This window comes from Anser cygnoides, chromosome 19, assembly GCF_040182565.1.
Source record: "Anser cygnoides isolate HZ-2024a breed goose chromosome 19, Taihu_goose_T2T_genome, whole genome shotgun sequence".
Lineage (NCBI taxonomy): Eukaryota > Metazoa > Chordata > Aves > Anseriformes > Anatidae > Anser > Anser cygnoides.
Genome location: NC_089891.1, coordinates 2,243,069 through 2,266,013, shown reverse-complemented (window position 1 = coordinate 2,266,013; position 22,945 = coordinate 2,243,069). Strand labels below are relative to the sequence as shown.

At 57.9% G+C, this 22,945-nt stretch overlaps 1 protein-coding gene and 1 long non-coding RNA gene across 4 annotated transcripts in view; one reads left to right on the top strand and one right to left on the bottom strand.

Moving 5' to 3' along the window:
- Positions 1-2,854: 2,854 nt before the first annotated feature.
- NTN1 (netrin 1) overlaps positions 2,855-22,945 on the bottom strand; it is an 83,548-nt gene continuing 63,457 nt past the window's right edge. For both annotated transcript variants that reach the window (XM_048076006.2, XM_048076005.2), the window contains 2 exons: positions 10,764-10,838; positions 2,855-3,632 (listed from right to left, as the gene is read on the bottom strand). In XM_048076006.2, the coding sequence (XP_047931963.1) occupies positions 3,304-3,632; positions 10,764-10,838 (404 nt within the window). In that variant the 3' untranslated portion in view covers positions 2,855-3,303. The remainder of the gene's footprint in view (positions 3,633-10,763; positions 10,839-22,945) is intronic.
- Positions 20,054-21,961, top strand: LOC106046727 (uncharacterized). Of its 2 annotated transcripts, none has more exons than XR_007168002.2 (3): positions 20,054-20,434; positions 20,650-20,706; positions 20,790-21,961. It is a non-coding gene; the product is annotated as an uncharacterized lncRNA (long non-coding RNA). The 2 variants fall into 2 exon arrangements; XR_001213433.3 differs by having other exon boundaries at positions 20,063-20,326.

Here is a 22,945-nt window from a genome sequence, read left to right as displayed (position 1 = left end):
GGGGGGTGCTGGGGGTGCCGGGGGGGTGTCAGCAGCCCCTGCACGGAGCGAGGCCCCTTGGGGCGGGAGGAAGCAGAGGTGCGCGGAGATGGGTACGGTTTACAAGAGTTTATTCAACTGGTTCTGACTTTAGTTCTACCGCGTGGGTGCTGAACAGTTACAAGCTCTTTCGGGTTCAATTACAGCCAATCTAACGAAACAGACAAAGAAAAAAAAAAAAAAGAAATAATTCAGAAAAACAATAAGAAAATCCACAACTTTTTTCACGTGTCATTAAATATATTCATATATAATAACCATAATATATTAGTATGCATTGTAAAGAAACATCGCCCAAAGCCGTATGCAATGGTCATAACTAAACAACATTTACAATTCAAGATATTAACAGAAATAACCAAAAAAAAAAAAAAACAAAACAAAACCAAAACCAAAAAAAAAAAAAAAAACAACAACGAACACAGGTTTTGTGACAGGTCTGTGTGACCGGAGAGGAGCGGGTGTGCGGGGGGGACGGACACGACGAGACGAACAAAAACGAGACGAAACGACTCCTGTCGGGTGCTACCGCCGAGTGATGATTGTTTTGGCATTTCAGCTGCTTTCCGATCTCGCACTGAAGGCGCCGCAGCCCCTCTGCCCCGTCCCAGCCCCTGCTCGTGCCCCCCCGGCTCTTTGTCACCTCCTTGGCCGTGGGACGGGGGCGGTTCGCGGGGGCCGAGGCGTGGGGCGCGCAGGGCAGGCAGTGGGTGGGGGCTGCGGTTCCTGGGGGTTATGATGGGGTTTCCGTGTTGCCCGCCCCGACTGCTGCTCCCCTGGCCGAGGCGGTGATGCTTAGGGGTGAGATCGGCTCCCCGCTGGGTGACGACCAGAGGTCCCCCCCCCGGGATGTGTTGTGGAGCGGGGGAGGCTGCGGGGAGCAGCTGCATCCCCAGACGCCCCGAAATTGGGGCATCCCGAGGGGAAGCGCGCCAGTTGTACCAGCTGCTGCCGCAGGTCGGGCTTACTGGGAGCATGGCTGGAGCGCCTCCGCTCCTGTTGGTGAGCGCAGAACTCCTGCAGCCACCTCGGAGCGGGCTGGCAGGGGGATGGGGACGGGGGCTTGGGGTCCCCGAGCTGCTCTCGCCCTGTGCAAGCCCCGTTCCCGATCTGCTGGGCTCGGCAGGCAGCGGGCGGGCGGCGTTAATCCCACTGCCTCCCGAACACCAGCGTCAGTGAAAGGGCCGGGGCTCGTCCCCAGGGGGGTGCTGGGGGGCACCCAGCGCTCGCCGGGCTTGGGAAGGGGCTGAGGGAGCGCGGGGTGTGCGGCATGGGCAGCCCCGAGTCCCCTGGCCTCACCTTCCCACTCTGCGGGTGAAGAAGAAATCTGGGGCTGGATCCTGCTGCTTTGGGGCTGTTGGGAGCAACGGGGTCACCTGCGGCTCGTCCTGGCTAAACGGGGACCAGGCTGCCCCGGGCATCCCCCGATGCCGGCTGGAGGGGAGCATCTGGTCCCGCTTTGGGGCTTTAGGCCTCCGTTTGGACACTGAAGCTCAGATTTTGTCTTTCTTCGTGGCTTGGGTTCCCTCGGCTGCAAATCTGCTGGCTGTCCTTGAGCCTTGAAGTGAAGAAGACCGAGTCTGCCTGGAGTCAGGGGGGGCAGCTGTGGCTTGGTAGGGTGGGTCGCTTGGTGCCCCCAAATTTCCTGGTACCCCAATTCATTTCTACAGGGCCGTGCGGCTGGGGGGGCTCTGCGGAGCTCGCGCCCTCCCTGCCGTGGCTCCAGCACGTGGCTCTGGCCGGGGCTTCCCTGGGAGCCCTCCCCTTTACACCTATTTACATGGCTGCCTCGCTTTATGGTAGTTTATGTCATTATATAAATATTGTCAATTGCTATAAAACAAGGCAAAACCACTGGAAAATGTCATAAAATGGATGTTTCCAAGTTTCCTAAAAGGAAAAATATCAGGGAGGTTTTGCTTTTCGGAGCAACTTGAATGTTTGCTTCCCCTCCAGGTACCTGGCCTGCCCTCCCCGCCTTTCCACCCCGGCTCTTGCTGCCACAGGGGCTCCGGCTGGGTGCTGAGCGGCTCAGCACCCCATCTGCCCACACCCTGCCCCAGGACGGGTGCCCCTGGGGTGGGAGATGGAGACGATGCGGCCACTGCCTGGCTTCAGACATCAGCGGTTAGGTTGGGAACACCATTCCCTCTGGGCCGATCAGCTCCTCTCACCCTGGCGGAAGGGGAAGAGCAACCCGGGGAGCTGCGGTGGGCCAGACCTTGCCCCCCGGTCCCGCGGGGCAGGCAAAGCCTTGGCACCCGCTGTCCTGCCTCCCTGCGTCCCCAGGGGGCACCTGCCAGGGGCAGCAGGCTGCTCCCGAGGGAGCGGGGGCAGCGCCGCGGTGCTTTCGGGGGGTGGCTGAGGCTGGAGCCCAGCCGCTGCCAGCCGGGGGCTCTGCTCCCAGCGTGTGCCTGAGGGCGGCAGCAGGAAGGGCCAAGCCCATGAAGGTATCGGGGTGGCCGTGGTTGGAGACTGAGGTTACACTGGGGTGAGGTTTTTCAGAGCACCTATGGGATGCCAATTTTCTTTTTTTTTTTTTCCTTTTTTCTTTTGTTTTTTTTTTTTTTTTCTGTGTGTTTCCTTGGGTTATGAACTCCTTGAGTGGGAACCTGTGGCCAGGAGGGGACCAGGCCACCCGAGTGGCAGTCGCTACCTCAGGTGGTGCTCGCTCGGTGCCTGTGGGAGGCTGACCCGGTGCTGTGGGATCAGCACGCGGAGACCTCGTCCTGCCCCGGGTCCTCCGCGGGGGAGCATCATGGCCGAGGAGCCCTGGCACAACCTGCACTGGCTGGTCCTCAGCACTGAGCCTCCACTTAGGTTCTTCTTAGGTTCAATCTCAGCTCGCTGTGTGTATTCTGGGGAGGGGGGCTCATTTCCAGCGTTGTTGATTTGATTCTTGCAGCCTCGGTGTTCCCAGCCTGGGCTTTGGCCGCAGCCAGTGTCAGCAGCTGTGAGCGGTTCGGTGTCTCCGGATCTTCCAGCCAAGGGGCAGCATCAGCAGCGCCGCACACCCGCGTCCCCCCTCCTCTCACGGTGGTGTTAAACTGCCATGTCTGTGATTTTGCCGTTGGTGGTTTGTTGTGTATTTTTTTTTTCCTTTTTTATCCTGGGATGTGAGGCGCCCGCCTGGCACGGCCGTGCCCCCCAGCGCACACGGCGCCGCAGCTTTCCCCCGCGCCGGCCCTGCCCGCCCCAGCCCGACACAAAGCAGCATGCACACTCAGACTCTCACTCTCGCGCGCTCCATCGCCTTCTCCTCCTTTAGGCTTTCTTACACTTGCCCTTCTTCTCCCGCTGCTGGAACTTCCTGAGCCGCCGGGCCCACGTATCCCGCCACTGGATCACCAGGCTGGTTTTGTCCGCAATGATGCCGCTCTGGTCGGGAGAGTCCTCGTTGTTGCCCAGCAGCAGGTACTTCTTCATGGGCTTGATTTTGGGGCACTTGCAGGCTATGTCCTTGGAGTGGATCCACAGGGTCTGGTCTCCGCGCCGTATCCGGTTGCTGCCTTGTTTGTAGACGGAGATGATGTTGACCGTGAACTTCCACCAGTCGGCATTTTTTTCCGCTTTCAGGATGTGGATCTGGACAGCTGGAGAAAAAAAGAGAGGAAAAGATGTTACAGCTCGTGCCGGTGGGAAGAGAGTGAATTCAGAGTCCTACCTAACGGCATGTGAGAGGAAAAGGGAGCGACCAACGGGGAGCGTGCAGACAACCTCTGGCTTTGGAGGTTCACCAAGGGCAGCAGCAGCCAGTACTGGTGGCAGAGGGGCCGCAGCCACCAGGAGCAAGGCCCCTGGGTCCCCCCAGACAGGCACACGATTGCCCTATGGACCATAGAGGCTGGAGAGGGGAGTCCGGGAGCTGCCCTGTCCACGGCAGGGGCCTCTTTCTCCTGCTCATGTCCTAGAGAGGTGCCAGGGGCCAGCAGGACGTGGCCACAAAGCACACACGGATGGAGTGGTTTCCCCAGGGCCGCTCGTGCAGTGGTGCCTCCACCATCTTCCCCGGCACCTGCAAAGTCTTTAAGCCATCAAAAAAACTCTTTCGGAATTAGGTGTATTCATGTTTGCCAGACTCTGCCTCTTCCCTTGAAGCAACAAGCACAGAAAAAGGGACGAGCACCAACCCCAGGGATAGCTCCAGGCTGGAGCAGACCCAGACCAATCCCCATCTGGCCACAGGTTTCTGCGTGACCTCTCCAGCCCCTCCGCTTCCCTTCCCAGCCACAGGACAACTCAATGCGTCTGCCCCAGGCCCCTAAGGCAGCCCCTGCTTTTAAGAGTGGAGTAGCCAAGACCCGGAGCAGTGCGTGGGGACTGGCCCCTGTCTCCAAGCACTTGGCGAAGGGAAGCAGGAGCGAGTTCCCAGCCCCTCTCCGCTCCCTGCCTTGCTCCTTCCCGAGGCACACCCTGCGTTACTGCATCCCTCCGGCCACCGGCATCCCCATGGGAGCCACACACCGAGGTGACAACGTCCTGACCGAGGCAGGAGAGGGCTCTCCGGGTGTCAGCCACCATGGTACTGCAGAGCTGGGGCGGTGGTGGGTGCTGCCTCCTGCTCACACAGAGCTGAGAGCAAAGTGCTCAAGGGTGAGATCGGGGCTGATTTCAGAAGCCCCCGGAGCCAGTGCGGTTTTGTTTCATGGGGCAGACCCAGGCTGCAGCCCTGGTGGTCCTGAGCAGGCTGGGGTGGCCTCTGCCAGCCTTCCTCCTCCTCCTCTTCCTCCTCCATCCCTGCTGGCCATGTCCATGCCTCCCACGTGCTTGCAGCCGCGCTGCCGCCCATAAACACGCAGGTTCTGCAGACCGGGGTCCCAGCCGCAGGGAAGGACGGGGACGTGTGTCCCCACGAGGCCAGCGGGGTGCTTGGCCCCACCGCCGGTGAGGAAGAGGAGGCGCAAGGCCGGAGGCAGCTCCCGGTGCGCAGCCTCCTGCAGCTGCCCACAAACCTCCGGCCGCTGCCTCCGGCGGGGTTAAACGCGCGTCTCCTCGCTCAGCGTTGGCGTCCAGGAAAATGGCATCATCACCGGGCAGCGGCTACACAGCCCTCGCGTTTATTCACAAATTGTGAGGCGAGGGGGACCGGCAGCAGCGGGGACGGAGGGGACACCGCCGGCCGAGGCTCCAGCGCTGGCCGGGAGCCGGGGGGGGGAGGTGGCACCGCTGGGGCTGGTGTGTGCGGGAGGCGCAGCCCCGCTGCATTTTCCCTGTTCCTCTCTAGTCCAACCACAAAACGCTTTTTGACCCAACGTTTGAGCCTTTCCTCTTTTTTCCGCCTCCCTTCCATCCCTGGCACAGTCTCAGCCCCTCTGCCCACCTCTCCCAGAAACTGACCCCATCCCAGGTAGGTGCAGTCCCGAGGGCAAAAATTGCCATAGGGGGAAACAAGCTCAACAAAACAGAAAAAAAAGAAAAGAAAAAGAAAAAAAAGAAAATAAAAAGACAAAAACGGGCAAAAATCTGAGATTTGCCTTGTTGACACATGAATTTTGCACCCACAGATCAGCTGCAGGTCAGCATCCCCCTTGCTCTAAAGCCGCAGCGTGCAGACTGATTTCCAGCTAGGAAAGGCAGGGGGGCTGCAGGGCTGCGCAGCCCAGCAATGCTTTTTAACACATTGCAAAATATATATATATATATTTTTTCTTTCAGAGCATGTCATGGACACCAGATGCTTTCATTAAAAAAAAAAAAAAAAAAGAGAAGAAAGAAAACAACCCTGAGCTCTGACCATGTATTTCCCAGTCTGGTGTGAAGGTAACAAAATGTGAAGATTAGCCAATTTTTATTTTTTGGAAACAAATCTTTCCAAAAAAGCTTAAACCTTTGACCTGCCTGGGTCCACACTGACAAAATGGAGAAAATGAATGAAAAGGAACCGGAGAGAGGTGGTTACAGGAAACTCCGCTCTAACATACACAGTCTGTATTTTTTTGATGTCAGGGCCCCGTCTTTTTTTTTTTTTCCCCCTTTATTAATGAAGTGGAAGGAGTGAAAGCTTAGGTGAAGGCTTGGCTGGCAGCGCCGCAGCTGCGTTCCCTGACAGCAAGTTTTATGCCCTCAAACTCTGCCTCTAGGACACGCGGCTTGCCCGGAGCCGGAGCCCTCGAGCTGCTGCCTGCAGGACAGCTGAGCTCTGCCGGGCCGGGAGCCGCAGCCCGGGTGGGTTTGGGTCTGACCCCATGGGCTCAGGGGTTTGCAGCAACTGGAGAAGCCTCGGTGGTCTCAGAGCTGAAGCTCGGGGTGAATTGCCTGGGGGTTTTGGAGGATGGGGACTCCCATCATCTCCCAAGGGTTGTTGGAGATGCCAGGAGGAGGTTTGGCAGCTGGCTCCATCCCTCCCCCTGGCAAATCCCGTGGGATTTAGGCATCTGGGGGGCTCAGCACCCTGAGGCTGGCTTCGGCCCGTGGGGTTGTCCTTCACCTGCTGCCTCCCTCCTAAGCAATGCTCTCCGCTCGCTTGGCTTTGCCCACATCACTCTGCGGCGGGCAAACAGCGCTCGCAGCGCTGCCATGGGAGCCCTCCGAGGCCAGGGCAGCCCAGGGAAGGTGCCGGGGGCGAGGAGCTGCCTGGCTCTCGAACTTTAGCCCTGCTCTGCCCCATTGCCAGCAGCGACACTGAGCTGCAAATCCCACCAGGGAGGCACCTCGCAAACCGCATTCCCCAGCGTGGTGCACGGGAGGCTGTCCCCGCGCCGTGCTTCTTTTCCAAGAAAAGGCACCTGAGGTTCCTGGGGCTGCGGGCAGGGCAGGAGGGTCCCAGTGCCACCGGGCAGTGCCACCAGCACGGCTCAGCCCCAGCCCCGGTGCTGCCCAGCGGCTCTGAGCCTTGGCCGGGAGCTGCCAGCCACAAGAAAGCGCCAGGGACCGGCTGCCGCCGATGGAAGCAGGGGGAGGAGGAGGCGATGATTTAGGAAACTGACCCCAGACTGTCGAAACTGCATGTCCGAGGACAGCCACATAAAGGCTGAAAGAAAAAGCAGCACCCCCAGAGCATTTGGAGACCATGAGTCAGGGGACCAAAATTATGAAATTGCAGAATAATAGTGAGGCTGGAAAAAAATCTTTTTTTTTTTTTTTTTTTCTTAATTTACTTTTAGGGTTTATCTTAAACTTCCTTCTTTCAGGCTTGGCCCTACCAAAGCAGACCTGGGACTGGGCTATGTGGACAAACCCAGAGCATCCTACATGTAGACACAGGGCACCCTACACACAGGCACAGCATCCTGCACGCAGACCCAGAGCATCCCCCACACAGCCCCATGAGCTGGAGCCTGGCAGAGCCGCCAGTGACCAGGAGCGCTGCTGAGCCAGGGCAGAGCCTGAGGGAGCGCAGGGATGGCAGTTTGGGGATGGAAAGCACTGGGTCCTCCCCCACTGGAGCAAAGTGCTATTTTTTTTATTATTTTTTAATTTATTTGGCACGCGGCACTGCGCTTTGCCTGCTCCGGTTGCCAATTTCCTACCAGTTTAATATTGGAGATTTATGACCCTTAATCCCAGCCGGGTGCGTTCCCCTCCTGCGGGGCCGCGGCCGAGCCCAGGGATGCGGTTTTGGGGCAGGATGTCCCAGCCCTTCTCCACCACACCAGGGTCGGGGGATCCATCCCTTACCGGGCTGCAAGCTGGGGGCAGCCAGCTCAGCGCATCCCCCGCTGTGGGTTTTTTACACGGACTCGGGTTTCCCCCCGCGTTTCATTTCGGAGCTGCCTTTTGAAAACACATTCTGCTTTTTTCCACCGGCCCCTGCCAAGTTGCCTCTGACAAAGGGGGTGACTAAGTGGAGTCTCCACGAAAGGAAGGATTTTTTTCCAAGAAAGGGCGAAGCGAGCAGATGAGCTCACCTTTCAGCCCAGGATGTGCGCCCACCACCCCCGGGCAGGGAGCCGCTGCCCAGCGAAACGCCCTGGCATCGATGGTGCAGGATCTGGCCCCACAGAAGTAAAGGGGTCCGGGGATCGGAGTGGGGGGATATTGGGATTAAAAAGGGCTGGGTTTGCTTACCGCAGCCTCCCACCTGGCTGGGATTAACCACAGAGCCCGGGCAGGGGGAAAGCCCCCAGACGGGGCTAGAAGCAGAGGCACTGAGCGAGCGAGGGATGCTCCCGACAGACACCCAGCAGCAGAGGGGCCGCAGGCGGCAGTGCCAATCACCTTTTCTAATAAAAATAATCCCCTTTCCAGAGCAGAAATAAAAGTGCTTTGGGGTCATGGGGGAACATCTCCATCCTCCTGCAGCAAAGCTGTGCTGCAGAGGGGCACAGCCACGGTGCACAGCGATGCTCCCCGCTCCCCCAGCTCTCTGCTGGGCTGATTTTTACTGCCCAGAGCAACAACCCCCTGCCCCCAGCTCCTTGGGAGCCGAGCGACCCCTGCGCTCTGCCAGGCAGCCCAAATAAACCCAGACAGGGATTTTCTGTTTCTGCTGTTGTCTGTCCCCCCCTCCCCGAAATCTCCCAGCCTGCCCTCTCCATGCACTGTTTCACTCCAAATATTTGCACCGAATTGATCTTGCGGGAAAGAGCCCAATTTAAAAAAAAGAAAAAGAAAAAAAGAAAAAAGCGACAATACCAAAAACAAACAGATAAGAAAAATAAATAAGGGAAAATATCCCCTTTGAATCCCTGAATGAACGAGGGAGCTAAAAAGCCCCATTGAGGAGCTCGGGGCGGATGATAGCTTCCCGATTGAGCCTGAGGGAGAAGTAACTCTGTTCAAGCTAATTAGGGCCTTTTAGGACATTCAGCGTGGCGACGCTGGCGTAACGGTGAGGGAAAGAGCCTCCTAATTGGCTTCCTGCTGGGGTGTCAGTCAGAAAGTCTTTATTATCCCCCCTTGTGCACCTTTTCAACCCTTTCTTCCCTCCTGGCTCTGCCAAAGGCATGGCTACAGGCACAGCACAGGGGCTGTGCCGCAGCATCACTTATCCTGCAGCATCACACATCCCATGGCATCGCTTATCCCATAGCATCAGTCATCCCATACCATTGCGTACCCTGAAGCACTGCTTATCCCATAGCATCACTTATCCTGCAGCATCGATTGTCCCATAGCATCGCTTATCCCACGGCATCGCTTAGCCCATAGCATCTCTTATCCCCTAGCATTGCCTACCCTGCAGCATTGCTCATCCTGTAGCGTCTCTTATTCCAGAGCATCGCTTAGCCCATGGCATCATTTATCCTGCAACATCGCTTATCCCATAGCATCAATCATCCCGTAACATCAGTCATCCCATAGCATTGCCTAACCTGCAGCATTGCTTATCCCATACCATTGTTTATCCCATGGCATCACCTATCCTGCAGGATTATTTATCCCGTGGCATCACCTACCCTGCAGCATCACACATCCCCTCCCTGGCCAGACTGCAGCTTTGCTCTCTGCTCTGGAAAAAGTGAATCTGTTGTGGCCATCTGTTTGAGATCATCCCAGTGTCCCCACCTTGCACCCACTCCCCCAGGCAGGCAGCTTTGTCCATTTTTCCTTCTGAAGCAGCATTGCTGCTTGATAACAGACACCAGAAAGCCCCTTTCCAGCACTCTTCTTCCTATGCGCTGCTCTGTGGGTTTTCTCATAACCCATATAGGCTCCTGAGATGCCTTCCTCTCCCCAGGTCTCATGGGGCTGCTGAAGCCCAGAGCCCACCTTACAGCCACAAACAAAACCATCACAACCTTTCACCCAAGCGCAGGAGAGCCAACACAGCTCGGGTGGGAAATGTGGCTCCAGTTCGATGCATTTACCTCTTTTCCTCATCCAAACACCCGTGGCTTATTTGAATCAGCCCAGCAAAGACAGACTCACTCCCTGCAAATGTCCTCCAGCCAAATGTCTGCAAACACACCAGTGTAAGCTCAGCCCCTACAGGACACTGGAGAAGCTGGGTGAGGAAATAAAATAGTGCCAGTGCCACGTGTGGGAAACATGGTTTTGCCTATCAGCCAGCAGAGAATCCACCTGTGAGCAACCCAATGCCTGTAACAGAGTGGTGCTGAGCATCACTCCTGGCACGGGATTCAGATATTTGCCTCCAAGCCCAGTGTCTTGCCCCAGTTCTTGGGGAGCCCCCGGGGCATCCCTGAGGGCAGGGGCTCACCTAAGGAAGACGTGTGGAGGCCGATGAAAGGGAATTTGTTCTGCTGGCACCACCGCTCCCCCTGCATGCCGAGCTGCTGCCGTGAGCATGCCTGGGGAGCGAAAAGGAACCTGCACTGCAGGGCTCTGTGATGCTGATAGGTGGGGCTTTTTGCATTGTAGCTTGGGGAAAATAATATCTATAGGGATAGCTGCACACCCACACTTATATACACATGTATATACATATATAGCATATATTCCTCTTCTCCAATTTTTCCAGGTGGGCCCCGTTTCCAGTGCTGGGGATGGGGAGGGGTCATCTGGCCGGGGCCACCCTGACCACCTCCTCCATGGAGCCACCGGTGAGCACTTGGGCCCGACCCCACTGGCAATGAGCCAGGAGAACAGGGCTGGGCATCGCCGTAGCCCTGCAGACACCTGGGGGTGAAGATGCCTGGCCTGTGGCTTGGGGCTGTCCCAACACCTGTGTGGGGCCAAGGGTTTCACATGCAAGGCACTGCTCCGCTGAGCGCTCCCAGCCAGGGCTTCGTCTCCAGACCCAACCAGAGGCAAACCCCAAAGTGCCACAGCCCGGGAAGGGGCCGGGACGGGTACACAAGTGCTCAGCGAGGGCAACTCACCGTAGTCTTTCTTGCAGTACTTCTTCATGTTGATCTTCAGCTTCCCCTTGGAGGCTTTGCAGTATGAGTCACAGTCTGCAGGGGAGAGAGGGGGAGGGCAAGAAAACATTAACAAAACAAATTAGCCTTAAAATGAAGAAAAGGCTGGGGGAGAGAAGGGGGGGGGGTGGCTCAAAGCCGCAGCCTGCGGTGAATGTGCAGCGTGCCTGTGATATCCATCTGCCAGGCCCCCGTTGGGTTGTCTAAGGGGGCTTTGAGAAAACCCTTCCTTTCTAAAGAAAGCTGCTCACAAAGGCAGCGTCCTCCGCGCCTCCCCCAGCCCGGCTTCCCCGGCCGCCTCTGTCTTCCTGGGAGACCCTGGGGCCTCCCTTATTGTGCCACCCAGGGCTTTTGAGAGCCACACAAATTCCCCCTGTTCTCCAGCTCCGTGCCGGAGCCTGCCCGGAGCCCACAGAGGCCCCATTGTCACCCCTAACCCAGGCCGGTGTCAGCCTTTGGCATTCATTGCCGAGAGATTCGGGCTGGGGTCACCCTCTGACAATGCGGGTCAGAGAGGAAATTAGCAGCCCATGAAGCATTAGCAAAGCCTTTTGGTGTCCACTCTAGTGAAGTGTGCAAATAAAATGCCCCAGTAGGAACACTCTGCTCCCAATGGGCCCCACCGCTGTGACACGATGGCTGCGCGCGGGCGGCCCGGCGGGAGCTGGCACTGCGGCCTGGATCTGGGCCACACGGCCACGGAGGCACAGGGACCCCCGGGGCACTGCTTGGCACGGGGCGAGGTTGGGCAGCATCGCGGTGGTGATGACCCAGTGGCACTGTGGCCTGGCGATGGCGTGGTGAGAGGGGATGTGACATGACAGAGTAGGCCCCAGCATCATGGCTGGCCAGTGGACGTGCTGTCTGTGTACAGCCCGTGGCTCCTGGCCACCCATGGGTGCTGCAGGCAGGTCCCCAGCACTAGGGCAAAGCCTATGGTCAGGGGAAAATGGGACACATTGGCCCCAGTGGGACAGCAATGGTGCTCGGGTGCCTCCACCTCTCCTGACTACATGTGGCTTCTCCACTGCCACTGCATGTGGTGTGGGACCCTGCTGAGATGCCACCAAGCAGCCCCAAGGCTCGGTGAGCAGGACAGGTGCTGTCAGTGGGGCAGGGCTGGCACCCCATGGGCAGTGGGTGCAGGACATACCCACTGTGCCCCACACCACGTCATCTGTGCCAGAACCAGGCCCATACAACGCCCTGAGCTCCCCAAGGCTGTCCTCCAGCAGGCCGCCATCCGCAGCCCCAGGGAGGAGCCGTGCAGTGTCCCCCCGTGTGCCCCCCACCGCACGGCTGTGTCACACCGGGCTGCACGCACCCAGGCCCAGCAGAGCTCAGGGCCCCATTCCTCCTGTCCTGCAGGAGCACAAGCAAGAGGCAGGTCCAAGAGCTGATATGAAACAGGCTGGGAGGGGAAGCTGAGGCACGGAGCCGGAGGTGGCAGCACGGCTGTAGCAGCTGTAGCACTTCTCAGTGATATACATGGATATTGGCTATTGCATAAGATACGGAATGGGTATTTCATCAACACCGCAGCTGAGGGGTTGGGGATTTGCTAACAAGGCCCTAGCCATGCCTGTGTCAGGGTGCTGCTGTGGGCCATGGCTGCCTGGTGTCACCGGGCCCAGGGAACAGAACTGTTCCCGACCCAGCTCACTGGCAAGGTGCCCCCAGCCATAAACATAAAAAAAAAAAGACAATAAAGGAAATAAATGTGAGTGCCACAGCCTAACAACCCGTGAGCCTTTCCCTTGCAGGCTGAGCGGGGACGGACAGGTGACTGGCCACAGGGCAGCTTCGCAGGGCAGCCAGTGCAGTCGGAGCATCGTGGCCATGGTAATCACAAGGACAAGAGCCTGATTCTCCTCAGGCACAGATATGGTGCGGCTCTATAAACATTCGTCCCTCCTGCTGCATCGCAGAAGGGGACAGCGCAGTACAGCTCTGCAGAGAGAGGGACCAGGGCAGGGACAGCGGCCAGGAGCTGAACAACCCCAAACCTTTTCAGCAGCCTCTTCCCATGGAGGCATCCCCAGCCACACCTGAGCTCCCCCATCTGTGTGCTCCCACCACAATATTCCCACTCTGTCCAGGGATGCAGACCCACACAACACCTCCCCAAAATGGGTGAAACCACCCAGTGCCAGCAGAGCCCTGAACGTGCTCTTGCTGGCACCAGCCCTGCTCTGCCTTTCTCCTTCCCCTTCACCCAACCCCACAGGCTGCTTTAAATTGAGCTTGCTGTGGCCAGAGCCAGCTGGTGTAGATCAGCGTGACTCCCCTAGGGTCGGGGATCTGTCCCGCTTCATTACCTCCCCGTGGGAGCTGCTCCTGCCTCCTGGGCCATGTGCAGCTCCCCAGGGCCTCTCTGGGACCAAACTGAACATTTAAGTGAAGCCTCCAGTTTGTGTCCCCAGCAGTGCTGCAGGTGGGGGTGATACTGCATGCTCACTGCTTGCTCAGGGTGGGTGCATGGAGGGGGTGCTGCAGGTCATCCCGTCCTAGCCCCTGGCCAAGACTTGCTGTTGCCATCAGGGGACATCTCGGCAGCTGGGGACCTGCCGGCAGAGCAGCTGGTCCCCTGGTGGAAGGGGACAGCAGAGGCTGGGGCAGGGGGGGCTGCTACGAGGGGAGGAGAGGCGTGATGTGCCTGTGGCTGGAGGGCTGCACGTGCTCCTGTGGCAACCCGTGCACCTGTATGTGGGATGCACTTGTTACACGAGACTCCTGCAGGACTTGTCCCCGAATCCTTCCCTGCTTCAAGCCTACAGAGTCCCAGGGCTTTTCTGGGACCCCGATGCCTCTCCAAGTCCCTCCTAACCTGTGTCTGGGGGACTGGGACAGCCCCAGCACCTTGGTGCGGGAGCACTGGCGCACTGTGATCCAGGCACCCTCCTGCTCCCAGTCCTCTCCTTCCTGCACGGCACAAGTACTTCTGTGCAAAACCCTGTTTCAGCGATGCAAACGCAATGCACAGCCAGATATAAATGCTTCGGCAGTGACTTTGGGAACCAAAGCACCTCTCTTCTACATTTAATTCTTGATTATATATACGTTTTTTCAAAAACTGAAGATTGCGTCATGTGGCTTTCCTATTCCAGCTCCAAATTTTTGCAACCAAAACCAGAGAGACCCAGAGGCTTAGCAGAGGAGGACACAGCCCTCCCACACCCTGTGGTGTTTCTCCCACCGAGCGATGCTTTTCCTGCACTGCCGAGAGGTGCAGCCGCTCCCAAAGCACCGCAAACTGCAGGGGTTGCATCCTGCACCGCCCCGCTGGGTCCCCAGGGCTGGGAACAACCAGGCACCTCCCAGCGAGGAAGCCCAAACTTTCTGAGTTTCGCAGATAAATAACAAGCGGGGAAAGTGGCTGCAGGCTGCTCGTGAGGGCCGGGAGCAGGTGGCAGGCGGCTGTTTCGTGTCCGTGGCAGCTTAGTAAAACGTGTCAGCAGAGCGTTCAGCAGCTTTGCAGCTCGGCCCATCCCCTTGATATAACTAATTCTCTGGCTGAGCAAAGAGGTTTCACAGCTAAACACCTTCATTTTGCTTAATTCTTTTTTTTTTTGAAGTTGCATTTATTTTATTTTTTTAAATTTTCTTCGTTTTGAGGGGATTGCTTTAGTGGTGCAGGGCTGGGGCTGTTTACACGAGACTGAAAGCTGTGGAAGAGCCCAGCACTGGGGTCCTGCTTGCCCCCTGCTATTGCACAGCCCCTGATCGGGTCCGGGCCCACTGGCTGCCCCTGGGGCCAGGTGGGACGAAGGCGCCGGGGCTCGGCACTGCCTGCCCCAGGAGCAGCCGCGTGGGGCTGCAACTTGCTGCGCTTGCAGTTCCCAACCGATCGCTAAGCCTCTGCGAAAGCCACATGTCGGGAACGGAAATGAAAGGCCCCTTGGTTCTGACATGATAGAGCGATTAAAGCCACATTTCTTGGCCCGGGTACCTAACTCGAAACGCAGATATAAGGCTTCGATCCCCCAGGGGATTTGGATTTCTAATCCCAATTTATACAGCTAAATTCCGATTGATTTCCCCCAGGTAGGGCCCTAAATACCTTTGCGGGCTGACGTCCAGCGTGGAGGTGTTGTGGCTCAGGAGGGAATCCCCAGCCTTGACAGCCTGGCTGTGACATTTCCGTGGCTTAGGAGGGACACTTGTCCCCCTTCTGCACACTCCCGAGGGGCCGCGGGTCTTGCTGGGGCTCTGGGGCAGGCTCGCAGTGTCCCCGTGTCCTCTTTGCACCAGGTGGGATGTGAGAGAGAGTGTGCTGTGACCTAGCTTCAAAATGATGGTGTGGGTCCATATGTCAAATCCCAAATCTGGGAGCCCATCGTGGGACAGAGCAGGGCTGGGAAATTTGGAGACCAGCAGAAATTGGCCAGAAATCTTCCGCTGGGTGATGCTGGGGCACTGCAGCACCCCTGCGAGGAGCAGTGCCTGAGCTGCCCCTTGCACTGGGGCTGCTGGTGGCAGTGACCACGGGGAACGTGGCCACATCCTGGTCCTTGCTTCCTCCAGGTCAACCCGTGCTTGGAAAGACCAGCTCTGGTGCAGAATTAAAATTCCCCTCCGCAGATGCTCCAGACCTGCAGCCCAGCACTTGCACTGCTGCTTCCTCCTCTTTTCGACCAGCCCTTGAGGCTGGAGGGTCTCTGCCCACACTTGAGGGATGCGACTGTCATCTCTGCACTAAAATCCACACCCAGGGATGGACATAAAACCCTCCCTGCCCAGGGGACGGAGGCGGATGGCTCGCTGCCACGGCTCTGTGGGCTCTGGCAGCTGAAGACGCACCCTGGGGGTCGGGGAACCCCAGCACTCAGATGTGGTCCATGCCCAGAGTCGATGACGACCTCGAGCAAAGCCTTGCTACTGTCTGCGTCAAGATGTTTCCTGAGCCCACCCAGCACCCACAAAACTCTTCAGGTGCTCCAAAGCACTGCTCTGTACCGTGCTCCCGTGGGACGCCTGGCCACTCAGCAGGTCTGCAGGGCTTTGCACTGCCATCACCAAGGGCTCCCGCCAGCTCCTCGGCCTGCAGAAATTAATCTCTGGCCCTGCTTGCAGGCAGCAGCTTCAGCTGGAGGATGAGCTTGCTGAGCAGCAGCGTGTGAGTGGGGAGCCAGCCTCTGGGCAGGGGCAGAGGCATCGTCCCTGCTCCTTGGCTGGACGTGGGCTCAGGAGGGTGCTTGGTGTGCCCGAAGGGAGGAAAACATTTCTACGAGCCTTCTCACAGCATCCCCAAGGCTGGTGGAAGCTGGGCTGTAGGAACTCCGGAGCTCCCAGGTGATGAAGTGCAATCCAAGACCGGCCAGCGGCAGGAGAGGAGATGGTGATGCTGTGCTGGGGCTGGTGCTGAGTGTTTTCGGTGCCTTTGGCTCCCAGACTCCTGGACATTTCCCTGAATGACCATGAAATCCTGGTTCGCTTCCTCCAGCTTTGAAGCTGCCCATTGCTTCCATCCCAAATAATTATTTTAACATCTCCTCCATCAGTCTCGGTGAGCGGCTGTTAGAGTCGTTGCGGAGAGTGCCAGTTCTGCCGGCCAAACACGCTGGCTCCGAACCAGCTTTGAGCTCCTGGCCTTTGACCACGTGTCCTGAGGGAGGGGAGGCTCCGGAGGAACCCTCTCCTTGCAGAGGAGCACGCATGGGCTCTTCCCTGTGCAATGGGTGGCAGGGGATTCCCTGAGTGGATCCCACAGTCTGTAACTGGGATGGATGCTGTAATTTAACATGGGCTGGACTGCACTTGGAGTCTCTGTCTCAGAGCTGCCTTCTTTAAAGTAAAAGCAGACTTCAGGCAGAGAACCCCTCCTGGGTGCTTTAGCATTCGAATCGCCTCTCCTGCGCTCTGCTGCTCTCCTAGTGTGGCCATGGACCGAAGCAGGGGACGCTGTTGTCACCAAGGTGGCTCTTTGTCCCCCACCTGGCGATGACCCTGCTGAGGATGCCCTTGTGAATACAGCCCGCCAGCGAGTGCTCTTCATTTTGAGGCTGGCAGGGGACAGCTGGGGTCCCTGGCTGGTGTCCCTGGCCACCTCCCCAGCGGTGCTCCTTGCCCTAGCAGCTCCCAGAGGTTTGCAAGCCTCAGATGAGCCGGGACTGGGCTGCTCACATCGCACACATTGCATGGCCTGGGAAGTGGTCCCCAGACCCCAAATCCCCCTCAGCCTGTGCACAGGGACCCCAAGGGCTTGAGCCTGCCCCAAGGGATCTGCATGAAGCATGCCGCAAGCACAGGATTGCATTTAATCCCGTAGCTCTTCTGGCAACAACTGCAGCACCTGCAGTCAGCAGGGGCTGGAGGGCACCGAGGGGAGTGGCGGGGGGGCTCAGGCTGAAGATGGGGGCTTGGGGGATGTCTGTGACCAGTCTGCTCTGTGGGCAAGGGCAGAGGCACCTGTGTGGGCACAGCAGCACCTCCTGGTCCCCAAAGTGGTCTCAGGAACCCTTTGCACCATCACATGTGTGTGGGGTGCTGGGGCCGTCCCTGCCCCATAATGAGCACAGCACCACAACAGGGAGCTGCGCCAGCCCCAGACAGGCAGGAAAAATGTGCTGAGCTGTCCAGGATAGCCACTTTTTTCTTTCTCTGCACCCTATTGAAACCTCTGGCAACAGAAGTGCGAAGTGTACCCTACAGCAGAGCCCCAGGACAACTTGGGACCGACAGGCAGGAGTGACCCGAAACCTACCCCACATCCCTGCCTGCCCAGTGCTGCATACCCCAGCCAGGGCCACCAGCCTGTCCCTGGCTGTGAAGGATCCATCCCCACAAAGCAGCCTCTTTTTACAAGCCAGGCTGCTCCTTGATCGGGCTGGGGATGTGCTGCACCGTGCTGGGGCCAAATGCGCCCGTGCAGCGGGCAGGGCAGCCCCGCACAGGGGGAGTGGGATGTGCGGCCCGCAGGCGCTCCCGGCAAGGATAACTGCCCAGCCTCTCCCTTGGAACAAGAAGGTGCAAATGAGCCCACAGAAGCCTCCTTTCTTCTGGCTGAACAAGATTGATTGGAAAACAAATTGGCGCAAATAAAGCATGTAATTAGATTAAAGCCTCTCGCCTGGAGCAGCCAGGGGGGAAAGCGGGGACCGGGCGCTTTGCAGCACCCACAGCCCTGTTCCCAGCTCCACCATGGGTCCAGCGCCCATGGGTCCATGCATGGTACTGCCCCAGGACCCCCTCCACGGGCTGGGGATGGTTTGCTCCCTGCTTCTTCAGCTGCCTGCCACCCGTTTTGGGATGGGAAGGAACAGTCCCGAGCCCTTTTGGGGCATTTTGAGATGGCGCACCTGCCCGTACAGCCTCCTCTCCTGCAAGCAGCCACAGCTGGGGCTGGCAGCACCCTGGAGCAACTGGTGCGAGCCCCAGGCTGTGCAGGGGATGCTCTGTCCCCACTGCAGAGTGCCTCCCTCTGCCCCTGCCTCCGCCGCTGACAAACTCCAGGGTCACCACCCCACCGGCACAGCCCCGCCGAGAGCTGCGGCCGAGATGATTGAAGGCATTAATAGGAAACTGTCTGTCCTCGGAAGCATCGGCCACCCTATAAATTCCCAGCCTGATGGCAGCTCCCTGGCTGGGTGGGTGCTGTGCGGGGCAGGGTGTCACCATGTCACCAGAGCTGGGACAGAGCAGGCTTTGCTCTGGGGGATGTGGCAATGAGGAGCCAGAGCTGGGGACAAGCAATTTGCTTCACCAAAGGGGAGCTGCTGGAAATGTCTCAGGAAGGGGAGAGACACAGTTCATTTCACTTCAAAAATATTATTAATTTAGATGTGTTTCGTGCTGAGCTTGCAAGTCCCTGCTCCGAAGCTCAAGGCTTGGCCAAAATGTCTAGCCCTTGTGGGGACCCAGGTCCTGCCCTGGGTCAGGAGGACGGTCCCTGAGGTGGCAGGGTCCCAGAGCTGGGGATGTGGGGGTGCAGGGACATGGGTAAGGAAGGATGAGGCTATAGAGGGATGTCAGGATGCAGGATGTTGGGATGCTGGGATGCAGGGATGCAGGAAGCGCTGTGGTGGAGCTGTAGGAGTACCATGCAGTTGTGCACGAAGCTTCTCTGCATTTCAGCAGTTGCTTTTCTGTTCACACACGTTCAGAAACATTTTGAAGTGACCAGAAGTTTCTTCCCTGGAAGCCCCTCGCCCCTCATTGTGCTCATGGCCATTCACTGCAGATCTCCATGAGAAACCTCTTTTCAGCAAGGCGCTGGATGCTGCAGCCGATCCAGCAGTCAATCAATCACACAGTCAATCCATCACCTTGCTTACAGCCCAAGACAAGCAAAAGAATACCCACGCAGGGCTGAATTAATTACTCATTTGGACTGCTACAAAGGTGGAGCCCCCCCAGACTGAGGCCAGATTTACACCAGGGCAACCAAAATGAGCATTTTGTCTCCTGAGCCCCGTGCCCTGCTCTGGCCGGTCCCTTGCTCTGCTGATCTTCTCCAGATGTGCGAGCCCATCAATCTTCAGCCAGAGCCTTTCACACTGCATTTGCAAGGCGCTGCGTTAGGGTGGTTTTGTTTTCCTTCTGTTTGCCTCCGATAAAGGAGACCTGCCAAGAGCCAGCCTCTGGCAGGAGCCTGCGCTCCTGCTTCCCAGCCCAGAGCCCCCCTCCTGGCACTGTACAGGGGCCGTGGCAGCCTGGCTGCCCTGCCGGGGTGGCACCTTCTAGGCCAAGAACCCAGCGAGTCCCCAGGGACTGGGGGAGATGACTTGAAGGGGACATGGCCACGTGCTGGAGCTCGCAGCAGACACTGAGACCTGCTGGAGTGACTACCCAGGGGCGGTGAGCTGAGGTTTGGGAAGGGTTTGATGTAAACTGCAAGGATTTGGGGCCTCCAAAAAGGCAAAACGCACAATTCCAGATTCTGCAGCAAGGCAGGGCAGATGCAAACTTCAGCAAGGGGTGGGAGTTGCTTCCTCCAGCCCCCCCAAAAGCCGTGCCAAGGCCAAGCAGAGAGCAAGGAGCTGGTGCTCATGGACCACATCAATGGCACCTGCTGTGTTTGCCCCTGGGGGTCCAGCACCAGGAGAGCTTTACCAGCTTCTCATGGGGCTGGGGCCAGTCCATGGGGACAAGTGCTGGAGAAGGGGCCAGGAACAGCACCTTGGCCCTGTGCCCCCTCCTGCCCAGGGGCTTTGTGTGATGTCTGTGGTGTGGCTGCATGCTGGCCCGTCCTGAGTGCGCCTTGCAGATGTAGTGGAGGCAGCTGGCAGCTCACGGGACCTTGACTCCTTCTTTCCAGCTGCTGCAGCTCATTAGAAGGAGCTGTGGTACATTTAATCCTTTCCTAATATCACTTTTCCCCTGAATCTGTTGCCGCAGGGACAATGGCAGTGTTTATGTGACCGTGAGCAGGGGTCGGTGGTCCACAGCCTCCGCTTGGGATGGAGATGTTGGACCAAAAATACCACGTTCCCATGGGGACAGATGGGTACAAACTGACCGGGAGGCTGGAAACGGGGTGGCTCCCAGCAGGCTGAGCCCTGAAAGTCAAATTCACAGCAAATGGCGTGAGTTATCCCCAGGGAGCACCTGGTGGAGATTTGCTGCGGTGATGAGAGTGCTGGTGGCAGCAAGACTGGCTAAAAGTTGGGGATTTCACCCCAAAGCCCAAGTGTGTAAATAGGGAAAAGCCATGGGAAGGGGTTGGAGGCACCTGGGATGCTCCCAAAGCTGGGACATGGTGTGGTTGCTGGCGGGTCCCAGCCATGCAAGGCACACAGCGAGTTCCCCTGGGGAACAAATGCTTTCAAGTCAATGTTTTCTACTATTTCCTATAAAGTTTCTATTTTCCCGGCCCGAAGCCATAACCTTTGCATGTGTTTTTTCCAAGAGAGCCAGAGAAGCAGGAACAGCCTTGAAAGGCTCGGACAGCCGGCGGGATTTGTTGGTGGGTTTTTCTTTTTTTCTTTTTTTCTTTTTTTTTTTTTTTGTTGTTGTTGTTGTTGTTCAGACTATTTCAGCTTGTTCCAGAGCTGGCGCCTGGCTGCCCACCTCCCTTCTGCACGAGCATCCCGCCCCGGCCCCACCGGCCAGGAACAAGAGTGCCCGGACACCACCTGGAGCCCCAACCGCTTTTGGAAAATCCAGCTCTGGTTTTGAAACTGCGGAGGCCGATTTCCAGGGGAAAGCTGTGCAGAGCTGCATCGATCCAATCACCTGGTTTTATTTAAACTGCCTCGCTGAAATCATCCACCTAAGGTAATCATTTCCAAGCCAATCTGGATTAGATTCAGATAAGACAGGGACTGACTGGCAGGTTTGTAAACCTTCCCCCCCATTATTTTTTCACCCTTTCTACATCTCGGAGTGGGACCGGCAGCAGAGGGCAGGGAGGAAGATCTTCCCGCAGCAACCCCTCCTCATCCTCCGAGCCCCGGCACGGCAGAGCATGGCTGCGTTTCATCTAAACAAGGCCCTTTTGGACAGTTTCCCTAAATTGATTGGGACCCCTCGGGGCTAAGCGGAACCAGGCAGGACGCCCCCCCCCCCCCCAAAAGTCAATGCTTCCACCCCCTGTGCCCCAGCCAGCTTTCATCCGTGCTCTTTTAAAACTCCCCCTGCATTGCCTCAGATCAGAGGGACGCTGCCTCGGCTCCCAGCGGGGAAGATACTTCCCATCGCGCTCAGCTACCAGCAGGGGAAACAAAGGGGCTGCACCCAGAGCCTCCCTCTGCATCCTCCCTGCATGTCCACCTTTTGCTCCCACACCACAGGTTAGAGGAGGAACCACCAGGGGTTTCGGCAGGATGCTGGCAGCTGGGTGATGCCGAAAGTGTCCATGTTTAGCCTGAAACTGGTCACGTACTGCCTTGTCCTGCTTGAGGGCACTGAGAATGCAGGCTCCTTGTGTTTGCCCTGCTCACGGTCACGGCTGGGGAAGGTGCGAGAGGACACAGGACAGGCAGGGAAAAGACCAAGGACCCCCTCTGAAAGCCCCTGGGTAGGACCATGCCCAGATGACTGCGCTCCCATCAGGAGCAAACAGATGCTGGGGATCTCTGTGGCCAGCTCGAGCTCAGGGACGCTGCACAAGTGTCCCCTCGCGGCACCAGCCCTGAGGCTGGCAGGGACCTGAGGGAACATCGCCACTGCGATGATGGGGCTGGCTCCGTTCCTGGCTGCGGTGACGGAACCACAGCGTGGCTCTGTGCACTCAGGGACTCACCCCAGCAGCCGCTGTCCCTGCAGAAGGGGCTGCGAGAAGCCCTGGCTGCCTCTCCTGGGCTGCCCAATGCCTGTGTTTGTTGGCAGATCCTACAGCAAAGCGATGGTGTTAGGGTCCGAGGGGGATGCCCCACTACCCCTGTGGCAGGCTGGGAGCTGAGCAGGTTTGGGAGGCTGCGGGGGGATGAACATGCGGCTCCTGGAGTGGAGAACAAAATCTCTGCGTTCCCAGACCAGGATAAGGAACATTCAGTCGGCAATCCTTGCTGGGCAGTGAGAAATGCAGCATTTCATCTGATGAGCTTTTGTTTTTAAGCACTGCTTGGATTTAATGCGCTGCCCAGCAGGACGACAAGGGCTGCGGACTGCCTGGCTCCTTTCTCAACACGTTCGGGTCGGAAATGGTGATGCCAATTTCCATCCCCTAGGGTGGGGAGGCGAATCGGGCAGGAGAGGCTCAGCTGAACGCGATGACATGATGGAGCAGAGCTCGCCCTGGCAGGACCGAGCAAACCCTTCAGAGCCTGCTCTGCTCCCACCCTCCTGGTGCTGCGGGTGGGACCGGTTGGGGTCAGGTCTCTCCTGCAGCGTGCACACAGCAGTGTGATGGGCACGTTCCTCTGGGGGTCCTGCTGATCCTCAAACCAGCACCTGATGTGCTCTGCCCGCCTGTAAATCCCTGCCTGTAAAATGGGTCTGGGGGAGGAGCTCACTGGGGCTGGAAGATGGTGAGATGCTCTGTGGCTCATAATTAAGCTCCTGAGGAGTTGAGGAAGATGACTTATGTTGGTAGGAGAGGGTAACCTCGGTTGGTGTTGGGAGATGGTGCTTTAAGGAAGAGAAGACCCACTGCTGCTTGAATTCGGGTAAGGTGGGACAGCCCCTATTGCTAATAGCCCAGCACTAGGCTGCGATGGACTCGCCGAACCTCACATTGCACGTTGGCACCTAATTAATAAGCA